Genomic DNA, 21,938 nt, shown 5'->3' with positions numbered 1-21,938 from the left:
AGTATATTCAGCCAGGGGAAGGAGCAAGAGCATGGAGGAGTACAGGTTCTTAGGGGCCAGGCCTGGAAGGGCCACTCGTCTCAGATTCCATCGGCAAGACCGCTGTCACGTGGCACAACTACGTAAGAGAACCTGGGAGATGTGGCCAGGCATAAAAGGAGAATATGGATTTTGGTGAGCAAGGGAGCAGTTTCAGCCATACCCTCTTGTATATAAGCTTGTATGCTGAAGCATTGTATTGTTATTTATCATACATAATGCTTCTTCCACAGTGCTCTACCCCATAGTGAATGCTTGTTAAAAACTACAGAATCAACAGTGGAAAATGAAAGTGACAGACCGAATTTAATATATTTTATTAACACTAATTTTGAATGAAAAAACATAGCTAAAATAGTGCCTTTGGTATCTTATTTTCAGCCTTCTAGTCCTTCATCTCCCTCTTAAATTTCAGGTTTCAGAATTGGTTTCATAGTAATAAAATCAAAGTTGTAGGCCTCTGGCATGCCCTCATGGAGAGTTTTGTTGAACCGGTTCCAGTGAAAAACAGGGAGGCCATCCTGTACTGTGGGGCCACTAATGGCATAGGCTGTGTAATCTGATGCTAGGTAGATATCTGCCACCTGGAAAGAGAGAGAAGGGGGACATTTTAGAAAACTATGTGGAAAAAACTTGACTAAATCCTTGTTTTTTCTCGTGTTTTTTTTTTTTTTTCCTGCTCTTTTTCCAAAGTCACAATGTTAGCCAACTTGAAAACAAAATCTTGCAAGCTTCCACGATATGTTCTTCTGTATCTATTTGGCATTCAAATGTGAACTGACTAGTAGAAGTGTGTTAAATTAACAATGTAGCCAAAAGTGTGAGATCTGGAGTCAGATTACTCATATTCAGAATTCTAGATCCAAAACTTATTCAAAAATAACTCCTGTATGACTCAGTTTTCTCATTTGTAAAGTAGGCTAATAACCTTACTTCACAGAAGAGTTATCGTAAGGATTAATAAGAGCAAATGCTTGGAGCAGTGCCTAGAATATATTAACTCGTCAATAAAAGTTGTTATTATTTGGGGCAGTAACAAGAGTTTTAAAGTAGAAGAGACTCAATACCAAAAGATGAGATCCATGGTTCTCAAAAACACCTACACACTGAGTAGCAACAGATTTCAAGCTTAGAGAGGAAAGAAGAAAATGTCTTATAACTTCTGATTTTCCCCATACTCAAAATGGCTCAAGAGAAATAATATTTTTAAAGTATATCCTTCAATTTTTTTGATGAAAAATTGGCAGGCTCCTGTCTCCAGAAGAAAGTAAAATTTGGCAAATGGAACCTTGGCGTGGGTTCTCCCAGGCAAGGCAGCAGAGGTAATTTTCTTTGTGTATTCTAGAATGGATATAACACTTTTTGCACATTTTACTGAATGTGTGCAAACACTATTAAAAAGAAATAAATGCAAAAACATTCATTGGGGCTCCATGTGTGCCAGGCTCTCTATCCACTAATTTATTTTTACACAACATACTGAGAGTCATCAAGGCTAAAGCTTTGCCACCGTCACATAGCTAAAAGTGGGTTGAGTAGGAACTCAGTCTACCCTAAAGCATCTCCTGTTTAGGCATTAGGCTGATGGGAAAACAATGCGTAGGGGCTTAGCATTCTTACAGTTTTCAGAACTGATGATAGAAGAGTCAGCTCCACTTCTAACAGATTTCTTCCAAAATTTAGGACTGGAGATGCAAATAAAAAGAGACATGCCCAAGCCAAAAATGCAACAGGATGTGATAGAATGATTATTTCCACAACTACATGGCTAACTCATACCCTGGGACACCCCAAACCCAGTAGTGTCCAGGTAAATTTTTAACAATCAGCTAAGGAAAAAAGGCCCTGATTTGTAGTGTTTGCTGATTTCCATGGTATAAAGACTCCCACCATGGCTGATTTCAATCTATCAACATGATGTCAACTGACTTTAATAATTGGTTCTCACAAGCCTAAGTTGGCTTCGGCCCACCACTGTAACCTATTTATTACCTATATTAGGAGACACATTACAGCACTTATCAATTCTAACACGGTGAAACCCCCTTAGTGCTTTGGGCATCTGGTCCAATACTTGTTCCTTCAGCTAAATTCAATTCCTGTTTAATGTGAAATCACACTGCTCTCGATAATATGTTCTTTGGACTTTGGGCCAGTTTGGTAAAACTTAAGACATCAACATTATCACCATCATCATCATCACCATGATTGTGTACACTTACAAATAACCCACTAAGTACTGTTCTAACCATTTTATAGATATTAAAAGTTTATTCTTCACAACAACCCTATGAGGCAAGTACTGTTAATTTCATTTCACAAATGAGGAAACAGAAGCATTACAAGATTATGTGATTTACCATTAAGTGGCAGAGGAGACACTTGAAGTTAGGCAAGGGGACCTGGCACCAGAATCTCTGAAAAATCCGATTCCTGAATTGAGTTTATGGTTAGAGACCTTATTGTGCTTTATGCTACAAAAATCTCTGCAGCTTTGCCTGTGAATAGGCCTAGGTGCTGGCGGAAATTAAATTCAAAAGCCAGTAGCATGTTACCTTCGTGTCATAGCAACCTCCAGGACTCGGGTTCTGGGAGTTCAAGTCCTCACGGCAGCAGATGGTGTTGCAGGGATCGCCCTTACTGTAAGGATCCTTCTCATAATCTAGGAAACAGTGATGGGGAGAAGAGTAAATACTGGCTATTCAGAGATAACCCTTATCCACAGTAAGCTTTGGGACCAGTTAAAGCCTAGATAATTAGAGAGTCTACCCTAGAGGCCTCCTGGGCCCAGCCTGCTCCCAGATACAGGAGTCCCCTTTGGCTTGTACTAGGGCCTAGCCTGCTCTCAAGAACCCGGCACAGTGAAGAGTGGACAGAAGAAAGTTAATAGAGGATAAATGTGCATTAATTTTTTTCAACGAATACAAATTTGACGTTGATACTATGCATCAAAAATAAAGTATTGATGAATCATTTTTGTTTTATTAGCTGCTTTTGTCCTTGGAAGGAAACCTGTGTTTGGAGGGGCAGGGTAAAAAAAGTACCCTGTATGGGTTATTTCTTCTGTGTTTTATATATAATTTTTTCAATTAGAAAATCTGTAGAATCTGCTTGCCTGTCATTTATACAAAATTCTATTTGTTGAATATAAATATGTATGGTATTAACTGAATACTAAATACTTAATGCAGTAACTGCTTATAATTCCTTCTGGTACAGAGATGACAAACTTGCATGGATTCTTTATCCATGGGGAGGAAAAGGAGTTTTGAAGAATGATTCTTGAGAAATGTGCTACGTACTGTTGTATCGCATGATATATTTCATGGACGCCATATCAGTCACTTTCCCTTGGTCACGCCGGAAGATTTTGGCTCGTGGAGCCAGATCGTAAGAGTAGTCCAAACCCAGCTTCTCAACCAGCATTGGGTAGCCACTCCAGTTGTAGATTTTTTCATGGAAAGGAATGTTGTAGGAGGGCCAATATCCTGATTTGGAATGGAAGGGAAGGAAGGGTGGGATTGACGGGGAGAGAGACAGGAAAAAAGAGAGAGGGAATGAAAGAAATGTTATTAATGACAGTTTCTTTTGAAAATTGGCACAGGTGTGTCATTACAAAATGATATTATATAGAAAATAAAGCTTTGAATGTGAACCGTGGCAGTCAAACCCATCCATTTACATCTACAGAATCGGTATACCTCTAGATCATTCTATTAGGGGAAGAAGAGCATCTGAATTCTTTGGTTTTCACCCAAAATTCTTAAAGCAATCCATTAGCCAAAAAATAACCTTATTATCTATAAAGAAAAATGAAGAATAACACAAAGTGTTCTGGGGAACTCATTGAAGTGGACTTGCTTACTGAAATGCCAAAAGATGGCTTCCCAGTGTGGCCCTAACAGGGACTATGCCAGGTGCTAATCATGGGAGAGTGGAAGAACACAGTACCGGGAACCAGAAAACCTGACTTCTAGGCTCAGGGCTGAATAAGTAGGTCTTAGGCAGTTAATCTCTCTCTCTTTTTTTCTTTTTTCAGCAAGGGAAGGGAAGGGGAGAGTCCCTAATGGGAAGGGATTAGAGACAAACTTTAAGGTTGCAGCAGGCTTTTAACTCCTTTGACTCTAAGCATTCATAACGGCTCAGCTTCACTCAAAGCTTCATAGTGGCCAAGGCCACAGAGCCCATTAGTCACTAAGCATCAAACATGTGACACAGCTCTAGCAAAATCAACATTTCAGGAACACCCCAGATTACAGTGACCTGAGTTACTGCCTTTGGACAGTCAGTCAACACAGGGACATCTCCACCACTCAGGGGCTGATTTCTACCCCCATACTCTCTTGGCCCTTGTCTGCCTTTCTCCCTTTTTACTGTTTTATAAGATCCCCTAATCAGGAGTGAGGTTATTGAGACAGAACAAATGACAAGATGTTCAACCTTGCTAATTCTGGAACACAGAGCCAGCATCAGGAAGAACTGAGATAAAGACACATTGAAATTACAGACTAAAATCACATTTATTGCTACAATATATCTAGGCTACATAGACTTGGGAGTTAGACTGCCTGGTTCTACCATTTTTAGGTAAGTGACCTCAGAGAAATTACTTAACCTCTCTGTGCCTCAGTTTTTTCATCTATAAAAGGTGAACAATGATTGCACTTACCTTATAAGGATTGTTATGAGCATTAAATGAGTTCAAACAGATGGAGTGCTTACAACAGAATCTAATACTTGGTAAGCATTAGATAACTATTAACTGTTATAATTACTATATTTCTCTTTATGTGAACAGCTTGAATGAATAATAAAAATGGCTGCTTTATACAAGTTCACATTTTCATAAATCTTCATGATTTACAAAAGCATTTAAAATAGAGTATCTTGGGGGCTGGCCCTGTGGCTTAGCGGTTGGGTGCGCGTGCTCTGCTGCTGGCGGCCCAGGTTCGGATCCCGGGCGCACACCGATGCACCGCTTCTCCAGCCATGCTGAGGCCGCGTTCCACATACATCAACTAAGAAGGACGTGCAGCTGTGACATGCAACTATCTACTGGGGCTTTGGGGGAAAAAATAAATAAATCAAAATTAAAATAGAGTATCTTGTATAATCTCACAACAACCTGATGACATATAAGTATTACTATCTCTCCTTATAAAGGAAGAAACAGAGGTTCAGAGAGGTCAAATGCCTTCCTTCTGACTAAAAACACCAAAGGCTTCTATCAACATACCACAGCTGCTTCCAAATGCTAGGAGGTTTGTGGGACTTTTTTTTTAATGGCTACATGATATCACAATTTTGGGGGCAAATCACATGTTTCTTTCTGAGCCTTTCTTTCCTTACTGTAAAATGGTAACAATACTACTTATTTGGAAGTATGTTATGAAGATCAAACAAGAGAACATGAATAAAAAGCCCAGAAGTGGCTCAATACAGTAAACAGTGAATTTTAACACTCTGTTCTTCTCTCCTCTGGCAAAAAAACTACAGACAGATCAGCGTCAGCTTTTTTAAATCTCAAGGTAGTTTTCTTTATGGGATATAGAAATGGGATTGCAAAGATTCTGATTCTACCATTCTATAATCAGCAGCAGTCAAAAGAAGAACAGGCCTCCTCTGCTTTGAATTGCCATGCTAACCAAGTAACCACCCAGTGATGTGACTTCTCGGGTGGATTTTCCTACAAGAAGGGAGGTGGGTCCTCTTCTTGGTAGTATCTAATCTGCCTGGCAATTGAAGTTTCCACCGTAATTAATTCTGTGCTGTGCATATTATGTGCATTTAGTTGGTGTGAGCCATTCCTGCTGAGCTGGCTCACTCTGGGTGTCATTACAAAATCGACCTGGGAAACTGAGGACCAGGCCCTTATCTTGGCTCTGTCCCTACTTGTCTATGAGCTGCTCTATTGCAATGGTTTCCTAACTAGTCTCCCGTCTTCTCTCTGACCTCCACTCTATTCTCCCTTTTTAAGAACCCCCAGTTTCTAAAGGATACAGGTGAAACTGCTTAGCAGGATATGCAAGGCTGATATTTTTCCCTCACTACCTACCTTCCACTTCACAGACTTTCCTCTAGCTGTCTTGAGCTAATATTTTCTCAATCACACCACAGTTTGCATGCCTCCATTTGTTCGACCTTGTCTTCTTGTCAAACTGGTGAGCCTTTTTAGCCTTTAAACCTCCACTCAGATGTCATCTTCACCTTCATTTATTCAACAAATATTCAGTGACGACTTACTGTGTGTGCCGATCACTACGGTCGATGCAAGATAATAGTGCTCAAGACTTTCTAGAATTATCTCAATTAATTCTCATGACAACCCTGTGAAATTTTAAAGGTCCACACTCCAACATCCAAAAGCTCTTAGTGGCCAGATGTGTTTCAGAATTCAGGATTTTTCAAATTTTAGAACAGCAATAGAGTGCGTATATTATATATGACATTGCAGTCTCTGTGGGGAGCACCTCATAATCAAACATATTTATATTTCTGTAGCCTAATGTATAGTCTCTCTAGAGGAGAGCAAATAAAGACTATAAATGGACAGTTCAAGATAGTTTTTGCTACCAAATGAGTTCAGATAAGGTCATGTTTTGTTACCAAGTGAGCTAGGACAAAGCAAACAAACAAAAAACTTTTAGTTTTAGAGTTTTGCTTTGTTTTGTTTGCGAGGGAGATCAGCCCTGAGCTAACATCTGATGCCAATCCTCCTCTTTTTGCTGAGGAAGACTGGCCCTGGGCTACCATCTGTGTCCATCTTCCTCTACTTTATAAGGGACGCCGCCACAGCATGGCTTGACAAGCAGTGCGTCGGTGCGCGCCCGGGATCCGAACCTGTGAACCCCGGGCCGCCACAGCGGAGCGCGCGCACTTAACCGCTTGCGCCACCGGGCTGGCCCCAGTTTTAGAGTTTTGAGATTTCAAAATTACAAATAAGTGGCTGTGGACCTGTAACATTACTGTTGTGTTTTATAGATGAAGAAAGTAAGGCTTGGAGAGAGTGGATAATTTGCCCGAGATTGTGAGCAACAGATATTCAAATCAAGGCAGTGCGGCTCCAAAACCTGGGCTTCCAATGTCTGGGCTATGTTCTCATCATCCAGAACCGCCTTCTCTGATCTCTCCCACTGACATCTGGGCTCTCTTTAGTGTCACACTGGGACACTCTTGGGACTCCAGAACTTATCCCCACTCTTCACTTTCTGGCTTCTAATGGCTGCACCTGTGCCTTGCTTCCCTACTAGACTGAGTTCCTAAAGGTCAGGACTTTTGTAACTGCGTCGTGCTTTTCCAGTCCCCAGGCCAGAGTTGCAATCCCATAAATATTTGCTGAATTGAACTAAAAGCTTTACTTGGGAACCCAGGAGAGAAGGTAATATTAGAGCCATGAGAAGTCATAAGATGGTGAATGCCTGGCTTTGTCCAATCTACACACTGTCACAGAAGAGTCTGAGGTGCATGTTTTACATGTTGTGTTGAACCTGGTAATTCTTTCCCAGCGTAACTAGCAATGGTAACCCCATCCTTTCTTCCCCACCTATACTCCCCCATCATACATTCACACACCACACGTTCCCCACCATATGCGCACGCGCACACGCACACGTACTCCTCAGACTTCTAGCATGAAGAAAGTACCTTTCCGTAGAACATCAGTCTGTTCAGAATATTCTACATATGTAGGAATTTGCTCCACAACGTACAGAGTGCCTTTTTCAAGGCTGTAATTCAGTTTTACCTTCTTCAGGTCCAAGACCATGTACTGATTGTTATAGGTGCCTGAAATATTGGGAGACGTGAGCAGCGCATGAGTATTACTGGTTAACTTGAACTCTAAATATGTGTACATGCTTAAAAGTTATTCTGCAGGGCCACTTACCAGAGTTATATTTTGAAAAGATCTCTGCCCACTGTTTGCCATCATTTGCCATCATATTGGCCACACGGACTCTTTGCCAGGCTAGGAGAGACTGGGGTACCACCAGCTTCAGCAGGGTTTTATTATACACGCTATTTGTGGTCTGCAGCAGTATCAAACCACTGCTAAGAATGTAAAAGTCATCCAGAGACTCCAAAAACCCTACAGGGAAGACAAATACACAAATCAGCATTTGTATACACGGAATACTGAACCATCGTTATTAGCACAGAGCTTTACATCACAATGCATTTTGCCAAGACTATCAGTTATTATTGTTCTTGATCTGCAGTAGCCGCTCCCAGCTTTGGCTCACCTTTGTGACAATTACTCAACTGCTGCTTATAAAGGTGCTGGTGGTCCTCCACCCCTGGATTCTCCATTGAAATTTTTTCATTTTATGATTTGGGATGACAAAATTATATTAAATCAGGACTATTCCAATTTTCCAAAATGAGGAACAGAAATTAATCCCCACTTGCTAGAATTCTGCAGAACTTTAAATGAGGGAGGGATATTAGCAGGATTCAGTGTTGGATAGTAAGAATATAGATGCCTTCTTCCTTCTCTTTCTACTTGTCTTTATTTTACAAATTTTACATAATGAGTTTACATGATTTTTATAAATAGAAACAACAACTACATTTATAAAAGTGAACATGGTTTTGAAACTAGGATATTGACACTCTGGGTCAATGCTTTTTATAAATGTTGGGAAATCACAGGATTTTCACAGGTAAATCAGTGAAGCCACAAGTCTTTTTTAAAGGTCTATTTCGTGCTTTATGCTGTGATGAGTGTTGTAGAGATCAAGGAGTATCAGACACGGCTGTTACATTGAGAACATGCATTGTCATTGGTAACTAACAGCGACAGAGTGGCAGTGCTAAAGAACCATCAGGGACCCCAGGGAGAGAGTGAGAAGGGACCAGAGTGATGAGCTCCTCTGGCGCTTTGCAAACCTTCACCATTTTTATACCGCTTAATCATTTTGCCATATCTGATTACTACTTGTACTATTATTTACTTACTATTTTTCATTGAATTAACTCTTTCTTCAAACTTAAAATACTTAGCCTTGTCACACACAATAAAACCCAAAGAATCATGAGTTTAATGTTTTGGCATTTTTTTCCCCCAAAAAACATATTAAAACAAATATATTTCTACTAACATGCAAAAAATACTTATCCACGAACCACCTAATATCATCTCATCAGCACCATGCATGTCACGCATTGAACGACACCAATGTAATCCTCTGCATGATTAAGAAGAACAAGATGAGGCTCAGAAAGGTGAGGGCATCTATCTGAGATCATACAGCCAGCTCCTGGCAGACCTGGGCCTAGAATGCAGGTCCTTAATCCAGTTCACTTTCCACACTTCCCACTAAGTCTTACCAACTATGCTCAGCCTTCATGGCACTCCCTCTTCTAGCTTAATGAAGCCTGGAGAAGGAGGGCTTCATGGAGGAAGTGGAACTAGAACTGAGTCTTGAAGCTTGTAAAAGCATTGACCAGGCAGAGAGCAGTGAGCATTAAAGGTAGGAACAATAGTATGAACAAAGGTATACAGCAAGAATGGATGTGGCATAGGAGAGTAGAAGATTTGGGAGGTGGGGGCAAATAAACTTTAGAAAATACAGTTGGATAGTCATTCACTCATTCACTCAACAAACAAGCTATTGTGCATCCACTCTAGGTCTGGTAGGGATTGGTAATGTGGGGTCAAATAAAGGCATCATCTGAAGCTAAAGATAAGACTTCAGAGCATGCAGGGGAAATCAGAAGGCCTGCATTTTAGTTCCCTGCATTGCCACTAACAAATCTGCCAATTCTCATTTGCCTTTCTGTTTCTTATTCCCTTCCTCTGCTAACCTGGGACTAAGTGACGTCATTCAGCTCTAACAGTCTAATTTTAATTTCTGGAAATTTCTGAGTAGGAAAGTTACATGATGAGAGCAGTGTTCAACTAACTCATAATGAGCCTCCACAAAGCTGTCATTAGCCTATACAGAGGTTTGTGTAAATGACAGAAGGTTGCACACTCCAGGTGGTCCAAAGCTTGATGAGTGGATGGCATCTTTGAATGAAATTTTAACCGGTAACCCTTCTGTGAAGATACAGCCTGAACATCAGATGCATGGCTTGTCAAGCAAAGTGTGGGATGGATTTCAATGACCATTCATTCACCTCTTGGGCTGGGGTCATTTCACAGTGTTCAAACTGTACAACCATACATGGCAGCCTTGAGCAAGCTCTCTAGTAGAAAATCCCCGTGGGGGAAATTCCCCATGGTGGAATGCTGTATTTCTGGCATGATAAACTTGCTAATTCACTCTTTATTGTAGCAACCTCTATGGACACAAGAGGGCAGGCGTTCTTTAATATGTGTGAGTGAGTGAATAATGCTAACACGTAAGAAGTAGTCTTTCATTCAAGGGCAAGACTGTTTGTTAAAGATGGAAAAATGTAGGCCACCCCTAGTTCTGGAACAAAGAGGAAATACTGGCTTGCAAAAACTCTAGTCAAGGAGGTTAATTCTATAGTTTAGAGTTGAAGATTAAAAAAAAAAAATGAAAAAGCCCAGAGAGGGGACAAAGTTCTGAAACATTGCATTATAAGAGAAGTAAATGTTCTTTGACTATGTAAAATTATATTCTTGCTCTAATCTGTCATTAGCAGCTTTGGAAAGCAGACTATTTTAGGTTAGGAGAAAGTGAAACACTCCAATATGAAAGCCAGCCTGCAAAGAACATTTCAGAGTAAGCTTCTTGCTGAATTCAATGAAGAAACAAAAGGTAACCATTACAGCTAATAAACTGTATTTCAAGACTGAAAAGAAAACACTTGAATCACAAAAATAAACGGTGATCACTACCTTCTGATGCCATTTACACCTACTGCTTAGTAAAACCTAGAAAGTTTACCCTTGTTTATTTGCATATTGCATGCATTAGCTGCTCCAAAGTGCCAAAGACCAAACACGCTCCTTCCTTCCAAAAGAGTAGAATCAGCATTGACCAAGGACATAAATAACGTACAACTCAGGGTTGGTAGTATGGGTCATGATTGTAAAAATAGCTGTGCTGCATTTCTTCACTCCACCCCCATCCATCTTCTCTGCAACGTGACTTTGCAGCATCTCCCATCAAGAGGTGTCATCTCTTTCCCCATCTTTTAAATCTGGACTGAATTTGGAACTTGCTTCAGTTAACAGAATGTGCCAGTTCTGAGTCTAGGCCTCAAGAGATCTTGTGCACTTCTGCTCACTCTCTGTAACCCTGTTACTGCCTTGGAAACAAGCCCAGTGTAGGCTGGTCTCTAGGATGAGAGACCACATGGAGGAGAACCAATCATCTCAGCCAATGCCAGCCTCAAGCTGGTCAACTCCCAAATGTGCAAGAGTGATCATCCGAGGTCAGCAGAGCTGCCCGCCCAACCCACAGCCAACCACAGATGCATGAATGTGCCAGCTGAGATCTCTGGAAAGAACCACTTAGCTGACCTGTGGACTCCAAAGCAATAATAATCACATATTGTTCCCAGCCACAAAGTTTTGGAGGTTATTTTTTTTTTCCTTTGTGAGGAAGACTTGCCCTGAGCTAACATCCACGCCAATCCTCCTCTTTATGCTGAGGAAGACTGGCCCTGGGCTAACATCCGTGCCCATCTTCCTCTACTTTACATGGGATGCCGCCACACCATGGCTTGGCAAGCGGTGCGTCAGTGTGAGCCCCGGATCCGAACCCGTGAACCCCAGGCTGCCAAAGCGGAGCATGCGAACTTAACCTCTGCACCACTGAGCCGGCCCCCTGGAGGTTATTTTTTTATACAGCAATAGCTAACATACAATAGTAGTAATCCAATTATACAACATGTTTTGTTTTGAAATGTCTTGCTGCTTTTGATTTTAACACGGATGGATGTGACACATTAGGAACTCCCTTTTCTTTTCTTTCCTTTTTTTATAAAAGAAAAAACAAAGTAACAACTTTGCACCATACTTAGCCTTTCTGCTCAGCTTCTTCCCACTGCTGAAGAGGGACATCATTTCTCAAACCTGTGGAAAGCACCACCTGTGCAGGGCTAATTTCTCTAAGCCACTCAATCAATGTTTATTAAACACCTACTGTATCCCAAGCACTGTGCAATGGCTCCCAGCCCAGAGACTGTATCAGAATTCCCTCAGGAGCTTTTTCAAAAGGCACATGCCCAGGCTGCCCTCCCTCCCCACCTCTGCTCCCCTCTGAGTTTCCACCAGGACCCCTGCTCTAAGGTTGCTGTCTGCAGCAGGAGAATCTTCTGCTTCTTCAATCTGGGAAAAGGAAGCCTGTGGGTTCCCCACTATCCCAGGACACAAAACTCTACAGTCATTTATTTTGCCTACTCCACAATGGACTCAGTCTTCCCATCTTCCAGAATGGCATTTATTTGTGTCTCTTCCTGCCAAGATTCTAACTGGTACCAATCAACCTCCACTCCTTCTTCCAGTGATTATTCTTCAGTCAAGTAAGGATTTATCGAGGACATTGCTGCCTAATTCTACAGTAGGAATGTGATCAGTGGAGGATTCATGCTTTATGTATTCAAGTACATGAAGCCCGTACTGTGGAGTCTGAATATCCTGCAGTGGTTCACATAAAGGATTTAGCAGGTCTCTTAAAGTTTATATAGAGTAAATATAAAGAAGGTAGGTTTATATTTAACCAACATTCTGTTGTCATCCACGTCAAAATGAAATTTGTTTTTCTACAATAATAAATTATCTTACTGACTTTTTATTATTTGTTTACTGTTTTATTGTTTTTCTCTCTATCCCATAGCACGTAAGCTTCATCAGGGCAGAGACTTTTTCTGTCTTGTTCACTCCAGCACCAAGAAAAGGATTTGACACACAGTAGGTGTGCAATAAACAGTTGTTAAATCTCAGGAAGAAAGAGAGGACAGTGGTGACTAACATTTACTATGCACCTACCAAACACCAGACACCTTGCTTTAGAAGGATGGATACATCATTTGATCTTCACAAAAAGAGCACTTACATGAGCTATTTTTTAAATACTTTGCTCTTTAAAGCTAACAAATAGCATTGTCAGAAATAAATCTAAGATGAAATCTCAACACACGCCTTTTCCACTATACCATATGCCTGACAAACATGATGGAAACAGATATGTGGTCATGCAAATGGTGACACTTAAGATACACAATGGAACAAATATGGTAGAAGCAATGAAGAAGAGAGTGAGTCACAGGGAGCAGCATGTTTAGACAGGGTGGAGTTGGGGAAAACAACTGATAACAAGTTAATCAAAAAAGTATGGAAAATAAGTTGGGATTTCTGGAAAGATAGAAGAGAGGAAGCTTCCAGAACTAGGTGGGGAAAGATAATCAAGACAGATATGGCCTGGCCAAAGTGATCTGTGTCCTGGGATGGTGCCAAAGAGGAGATACAGACCAAAAGATAGGTACTTAAGAAAGCAGAAATGAAGTGCTACAAAATCTACCTATAATCCTTTGGAATAGGTGCCTTTGTTCTACCTTTATTTCTTTTCCTCGCTTGGTTCTATTTTTATAGGTGGAAGACATGAATCTTGGCATGTGTTAACTCACAGATTGTTTGTATATATTTCAGCTTTATGAACAAAGTAGGATAAAAGAGGTAAGATGAAATTAATAAAAGTAATTATAGTACCTTAAAAATGTTTACAACATACACAGGCAATTTTATAACCCTTGAAAGTAATAACATATGGATGATGAAGGAGATTTGGCTACATTTTCTTGGAACTTTGAGACTATTCTTTTATCTTCTCATGTACCTACTTTCAAGTATTTGAACTTCAAACAGGAAAAGGCTGAGCAAGTCTTTGCTACTCAGACCAGGAGGGCTGTCAATGGATGGGCTTGGACCCAGTATGTTAGAATCACCCAGGATGCTTGTTACAAAGGCTCCAGCCCAGATCAACTGAATAAGAATGTCTATGGATGGCACTTTGGAATCTGCATTTTTAGCAAACACTACAGGAAATTTTAAGTTTAAGGGGTGTGTATACGTGTGTGGGGGAGGCGATGGGATGCCTGGATGTAATGCAAAGTATGAGCACATGCATGCTTGGTGAAATACACTAAGTGCATTCCAGAAAGCCTCACTTACTGGTAATTAAGCCTGAAGCCTCAGCCTCATAGGGATCATCATTACTGGAATCCTCAATTCAAACACTTTGAATAGCTTCCAGCTTTTGCTCCCACACAAAAGCTCCACCCACCTGGCATGCCAGGAGCCCCTTTAAGTTCACAGCTCTTTCTCTTTTAACCATTTAACTGAATTGCAAACTGAATCATTTCTGGAAAAAAATAGGATATTTATAGTCAGATATATTGTGTTTGAACCCCAGTCCCTAACCTCTGAGTGGCATGATTTTGCGTGTGTGTGTGTGTGTGTATGTATATGTGTGTGTTTGAGGAGGGTTGGCCCTGTGCTAAGATCTTCCTCTTTTTCTTTTTTCTCCCCAAAGCCCCAGCACATAGTTGTGTATCATGGTTGTAGACTTGTAGCTCTCCTATGTGGGACACCGCCTCAGCATGGCTTGATGAACGATGAGTAGGTCCGTGCCAGGATCCGAACTGGCGTATCCCAGGCCTCTGAAGCAGAACATGCAAACTTAACCACTATGCCACCGGGCTGGCCCCTGAGTGGCATGATTTTGAGCATGCTATTTAACTTCTCTGAGCCTGTTTCTGTATTTGAAAAATGCAGATACAATAACCTTCTTATTAGGTTTTTATGAAAATGAAATGACATCCTACATGCCAAATGTTCAGCATACTGTCAGTCACAGTGCCAGGCTCATAAGTAGGAACTAAACAAATATTAGTTGTTTTTTTTAATTTCAATAACAAGATGGGCACAACAAATTTATAGTAACTTATTTAAAACTTGGGTGCTACCTAATTCCCATAAAACTAGTTAGGTCCCATTCATGTCATTTATAATCAGGGTGGCTACAAAGGGTTAGCTTCAAGGTCCAACTCCTGTGCTGAACATACAGGTTTGCATCTGAAATGCCTCGATAACAATTCCTGAAAGTCTTGGACTCTTATTTTCAAATCAAGGGTATAAAAGGGAAGGCAGTATAAAGAGAGAACAATGAGGTCATGATAGAGACAATGATCTCTTGGGCAGTCCTCATCTCCAACTTTCACTGCGTTTCCCTCTCTTTCTCCCTGCAGTTCCCACCATGTCCACATCAGAGTGGGTCATCCCTATCTGTCTGCCTGTCTCCTTCCTTTCCTTTTTTTCTTCCCATTTTTTTTTTCTCTTCCTTCCTTCCCTCCTTTTTTTCTTCCTTGTCACCATAAATATTTATTCAATGGTTACAATGTGCAAGGCTCTGTGCTGGCCCTGAGGACCTGGACATGAATATGAAATATGGGCTCTGACGAAATTATGCACAGGGTTCCAGGGAAGCTCAAAGGAAGGATAGGTTACTCATCCTGAAGGTTAGTGAAGACTTCTAGGAAGAGCTCTTGTGATATCTTTTGTTAGTATGGAAAGCATTTGGGTAAAATGTATTAAAAGGCAATAAAAATGCTCATACCAAGGGTGAGTATTCCAAAAACGGCAGCACAAAGAAACTGAATGATTTCTCCCACAAATAAAAATGATAAACACTATATAAAATTATTTAAAACAACTAATTTGTAGATACTAGAAAATGACCAAAGGCAGAGAGAAACTGAACACTGGTAGCATAAGTTAACAATATGAATACGTGGCTTTTTTGTTTGAGTGCACTCCCTACCCCTACCCCCAGCTCTGGAGGTGGAAAACTGCAGCCATAATGACTTGAGATGGCAGATGTAAGAGTTCAGGGCTGCAGAACAGCTGAGAATTTACGGGGAAAGTTTTGGAAGCAACAGAGATCTACAGAAAAGCAAAGATCCAAAATCTGAATATAAACTCTGCCCACTTCCCTGGCTGACCACTAACTATGCAAGAGTGTGAGAGATGCCAGGGAGCCAGGGGCAAAAACAAAGAAGTGAGAGATTTACCCTTGTAAGACAGAATTGTTCCTGGTGAGGTATGTGAGTTTGCTGCAACTTTGACAGAGGGTGTTCCCCAACTCATATACAGCTCAGACTGCTCAAACTGTCAAAGGGCAAAATTCGGAGTTGGAAGAAACCTTGGAAACAAGCAAATCACAGAGAGAGTTAGCTCTAAAGTCTGAGTTAATCTTTGCCAAAATCCTGGGCTGTCTACCAAACTACACAGGTGCAGGGAAAATCTCCAGGGGGCCAGGATGAAAAAGGAGCAGCTAGAAGTAAAAAACATGGAGCAAAGACATCAGCTGCTGCACACTGCTAGGGAGATATACTCTGAAGTTTGAATACAAGTGAAGTAAATACCTACTATAACAAAACACTAACAATTCTCAGAAAAACAAATTCTGGAGTCATTGTAATGTACTACATCTTCAATGTCCAATTTTCAACCAAAAATTATTAGACATGAAAGGAAACAGGAAAATGTGACCCATACCTAAAAAAGTCACTAGAAACTGTACCCAAGTAGGCTAAGGTATCAGATTTAGCAGACAAAAACTTCAAACAGTTCAGAAAGGGAAAATACAGTATTAAAAGTTACCTGAGGGAATATTAACAGAGAGCTAGAAACTAAAGAAAGAATAAAATGGAAATTCTAGACCTGAAAAGTACAACAATTGAAACGAAAAGTTCACTGGATGGATTCAACAGTAAATTTGAGATGGCAGAAGAAAGAATCAGTAAACTTGAAATAGATCCATGGAAATAATCCAATTTGAAGACTAGAGAGAAAAAAAAGACTGAAGAAAAATGAACAACGTCCTAAAGACCTGTGGAATAACATTAAGCACTCTGACATACAAGTAATTGGAGTCCCAGAAACAGAGGAGAGAGATAAAGAGGTGGAAAAAATATTTGAAGCTATAAGTGCTGAAAAATTCTTAAATTTGATGAAAAACATTAATTTACAGATCTTATAAACTCAACAAACCCCAAAGAGAATAAATACAAAGAAAATCAGAGCTAGCATATTACAAAGTGAAAGATAAAAATCTGAATACAGGGAGGAAGTTATATATATAATATACATATTATACACATTATATATAATATATATGTTATCTTTAAAAATATATATATATTACTTGATTTAACTTCTTTAAAAGACATACATGTTTAAATAAAAATTATGACACTATATCAGTGGGTTTATACCATATATAGATGTAACATATTGCAACAATAACACAAAGATTGGTGGGCACTAAATGTGATTATTACCAATGTAAGATTCCTATTTTTTATCTGATACAATAAAATATTTAATTTATGTAAATTGTGATGAGTTAAAGATGCATACTACAATTTTTAGTGCAACTACAAAAAAACAATGCAAAGAATCATAGCTAGAAAGCCAACTGGAGTACTAAAATATGAAATATTTTGTTAAAATACTAATGAAATATTTTTTAAAACAAAAGAAGACAGGAAGAGAGGAACAGAGAAACAAAACAGAGATGATTATAAAGAAAAAAATAACAAGATGGCAGACCTAAATCCACATATATAAATATTAACATTAAATGTAAATGGACCCAATACTCCCATCAAAAGTCAGAGTTTGTCAGGCTTGATGTAAAAAAAAGATCCAACTATTTGCTATATACAGAGCATTAAATACAAAGACAAATAGATTGGAAGTAAATATATAGAAAACGTAAAGATGCAAACAGTAAGGAGAAGAAAACTGGAGTGGATTTATTAATATAAGACATTACAGATTTTAAGACAAGGGGTTTTACTAGAGACAAAGAGGGATATTTCATAATGATAAAAGGGTATGACAATGATAATACGTTATAGTTGGAGATGTAAATATTCCTCTCAGTAACTGGTAGAAAAGTAGACAGAAAATCAATAAGCATATGGAAGATGTGAACCACACTATCAACTAACTTGACTTAATTGACATTTATAGAATGCTACACTCAGAAATACCAGAATTCACATTCTTTTCTACTGCATATGGATCATTCACTTAGATAGACCCCATGCTGGGCCATAAAACAGCTATCAATAAACTTTATAAAAATTTGAAATTATACAGAGTTGTTCCCTGATCACAACAGAATTAAAAATAAATAAAAAACCTGAAAGATATCTGGAAAGTCTCCAAATTTTTGGAAACTAAACAATACACTTCCAAATAAGTCACAGATTAAAGAAATCATGTGAGAAATTAGAAACTATTCTAAATTGAATGAAAGTGGAAACAAAATATACCAAAAATTGTCAGATTCACTGAAAGGAGTGCTTAGAGAGAAATTTATAGTTTTATTTTCTTATAGTAGAAAGGAAGAAAGATCAAAATCAATTATTTGAGATTCTACCTTAAGAAGCTAAAAAAAACCGCTGATTAAATGCAAAGTAAATAGAAGAAGATGATAGAGATAAGAATGGAAACCAATGAGGAAGAAAAATGGACAAACAATAGGAAACAAATCCATGAAAATAAAATCTGGTTATTGGAAAATATCAGTAAAATTGATACACCTCTAGCCACACTGATCAAGAAAAAAGATATTTGGGGCCGGCCCTGAGGCTTGGTGGTTAAGTGTGCACGCTGCAATGCTGGTGGCCCGGGTTCGGATCCCGGGTGCGCATCGAGGCACCACTTCTCCGTCCATCCTGAGGCCGAGTCCCACATACAGCAACTAGAAGGATGTGCAGCTATGACATACAACTATCTACTGGGGCTTTGGGGGGAAAAAATAAAATAAATAAAATCTTTAAAAAAAAAAAAAAGATATTTTATCATGAAATGATTAAAGGGACTTAACTACAGATCCTACAGACATTAAAAGGTTAATAAAAATATTATAAATAACTTTATGTCAATCAACACAATAACTTAGAAAAAATAGACAAATTCCTTGAAAGATACCAATTTTCAAAACTGACTCAAGAAGTATTAGAAAACTTGAGTAGTCCTATATCAATGAAAGAAATTGAATTCATAATTAAAAACTTTCCAACAAATAAAACTCCAAGTCTAGACGGCTTAAGCAATGAATTCTATTAAACACATAAAGAAAAGAATAATACCAGTCCTACACAAACACTTTCAGAAAACATAGAAGAAAAAAATAATTCCAAAGTCAGATTATAAGGACAAGCTTACCCTGAAAGCAGACTATTACAAGAAAAGGAAAGCACAGACCAATATATCTCAGGAATATAGATGAAAAAATCCTTAACAAACTATTAGTAAGTTGAATAAAAAATAAATGAAAAGAATAATATATTATGGCTAAGTTTATCCCAGGAATGCCAAGTTGGTTTAACATCTGAAAATCAATCAATGGAATTCACCATATCAATAAAGGAGAAAAATCATATGACCATTTTAATAGAAGCTGAGCAAGAATTTCACAAAATGCAACATTCATTCATGATAAAAAACATTAAGCAAAGTAGAAAGCGAAGGGACCTTCTTAAACCTTATAAAGGATATGGGCAAAAAACCTACAACTAACATCATACTTAATGGAAAAAGACAATACTTTTCCCTTAAGATCAGGAAGTAGGCAAGGATTTTCATGCCCTTCTAGTCTACATTGTCCTGGAGGTCTTATCCAGTGCAATCATGCAAGAAAACAGAGACCAACAAGGGAAGGAAGAAGTAAAACTGTCTTTATGTAGAGACGGCACAATTATGTATATAGAAAAATCCCAAGAAATCTACGGAAAAGCTATTAGAACTGATACATGAATTTAGAAAGGTCTTAGGATAAAAAGTAAATATACAAAAAAAAATCATATTTCTATATTGTGGTGGTTTTTAAATTTCCACAAATTATTTGAGACTCTTTCCTTTAAAAGATAAATTCCAATTTCCTTTCTTTGAATGTGGGCTGATCGTAATAATATGCTTCTAATGAATAGAATGTGATGGAAGTGACAGTGTATGACTTCTGAGACTAGGTCATAATAGGCATTGCTATTTCTGCTGTGTTCTTTTGATTCACTTGGTCTGAGGGATGCCAGGCACCTTGTCATGAGGATACTCCAGCAGTCCTATGGAGGGGCCCAAGTGGAGGGAAAGCAATTTGCCAGCACCGCCTTGTCAACCCTGTAAGTGAATCACCTTGGAAGTGTATCCTCCAGCTTCAGTTAAGCTATCAGAGATTTTAGCCCCTCAGTCTTTGAGTCTTCCAGCTGAAGCCCCAGATACACTGAGGTAGAGAGAAGCCATTTTCACTGTGCCCTATCTAAATTCCTGATCCACAGAAACTATGAGATACTAAATTGTCATTGTTATTTCAAGCCACTAATTTTGGGGGTAATTTGTTATGTAGCAATAGATAACTAATGCATATATACAAGCAATGAACTATTGAAAAAAGGAATAAAAAATCAATTCTGATTATAGTAGTATCAAAAATTGTCTAGAATTCCAATTAATTAAAGGAATGTAAGACCCATATATGGAAAACTACGAAACATTGCTCAAATTAAAGAAGACCTAAATAGAGATGCTATACTCATGGATTGGAAGACTCAGTATTATTGACATACTGATTTCCTCTGAACTGATGTAAAGATTCAATGCAATTGAAATCTGCAGACTTTTGTGCTGAGGTCTTCCATGCGGTGGTATCAGCTACCTTTGCAATGCCATCATTCCCTATGAGATTTCTCTCTCTGTCTTACTTCCTGGGTTCTTGACTTGCATAGCCAAAATCAACACTTGGCTGTGTACAGTATCCTGGGGAGGGCTAGTGCAGGGCTTTTATCTTCCTTAGCCTTATCAGTTGTTAGGTAAAATAGAGCAACAGGCTATTTAAAATCCTTCTTGTTAGGGATGGAAAGATTCTAGAATAAGGTTATCCAGGGCCACCTTGCCAGAGCCTCAGGCAAGTCTGTTTTACAGGCCCCTGCCTATAAAAGCAATTTGATTAAGAAGTATACCATATTACAAAATTCATGGGCCCATGTGAAGCACATCACATAACCATGTGATTTATCAGTGAAGATTAAGAATAATGGGCAGAGAAAGGTACTAATGTATTTGTCTATTGTCCAATCAGTGCATGTGAAGATTCTTCATAGTGCCCAGGTACCATCTCTTTATATTCTTTATTATCAAGTGCATTGTTCCTGGGTAATTTTATATCTTCCCCCACAAGAAAAAGGTACCAATACTGCTACTACTTACAAAACCATGATTCTTTGTAACCCGTTTGTACTGAAACAACATAGACTTCTTTGCCTCTGCAGTTCCCTAACACCATTAACTTAATGACTCTGTAATATCTATCATGCCACCTGTGTATATTGGCTTCTAATGGCTCTCTCAAAGATCGTTACTGTGATTTGTTAATGATGACCACAAACGCAAGTCTTATCCAGAGTGTTAAGAAAAATGTGAATGATAATTCATTTTATGGTCATTAAAGTTACATTCAGAATTTTATAGCATAGAACTAGATCAACATATTTTTTGTGTGTGTGTGTGAGGAAGATCAGCCCTGAGCTAACATCCATGCCAATCCTCCTCTTTTTTCGCTGAGGAAGACTGGCCCTGGGCTAACATCTGTGCCCATCTTCCTCCACTTTATGTGGGACACTGCCACAGCACGGCTTGACAAGCGGCACATTGGTGCACGCCTGGCATCAGAACCCGGGGCCGCCAGCAGCGGAGCGTGTGCACTTAACCGCTACACCACAGGGCCTGCCCGACATATTTTCCAGCTATGTCTTCTCTTGGACTCCTTAGGCTGTAATCATTGCATTCCTAGAATGTGATCTCTTTCCATGCTGATTACACCCTTCCCTTCCACACACTCCCACCAGTGGGCAAGATAGGTGAGAAGCCCATGGGCAGGGCCAGAAAAGTAGTCCCAATCGCACAAGGAATATCC

At 39.2% G+C, this 21,938-nt stretch overlaps 1 protein-coding gene across 1 annotated transcript in view; it reads right to left on the bottom strand.

Annotated features, from left to right (window-relative positions):
- Positions 1-332: 332 nt before the first annotated feature.
- PLBD1 (phospholipase B domain containing 1) overlaps positions 333-21,938 on the bottom strand; it is a 55,755-nt gene continuing 34,149 nt past the window's right edge. Inside the window, exons 7-11 of the mRNA XM_087442716.1 lie at positions 7,925-8,125; positions 7,684-7,824; positions 3,342-3,527; positions 2,595-2,701; positions 333-623 (exon numbers count right to left, since the gene is read on the bottom strand). Coding sequence (XP_087298842.1) covers positions 444-623; positions 2,595-2,701; positions 3,342-3,527; positions 7,684-7,824; positions 7,925-8,125 — 815 coding nt within the window. The 3' untranslated portion in view covers positions 333-443. The remainder of the gene's footprint in view (positions 624-2,594; positions 2,702-3,341; positions 3,528-7,683; positions 7,825-7,924; positions 8,126-21,938) is intronic.

The sequence above is a fragment of the Ceratotherium simum genome, chromosome 17, assembly GCF_057802395.1.
Source record: "Ceratotherium simum simum isolate JZ-2026a chromosome 17, ASM5780239v1, whole genome shotgun sequence".
Taxonomy (NCBI): Eukaryota; Metazoa; Chordata; class Mammalia; order Perissodactyla; family Rhinocerotidae; genus Ceratotherium; species Ceratotherium simum.
Note: the sequence above shows the minus strand (reverse complement) of the source record. Positions and strands in the feature narration are given on the sequence as shown.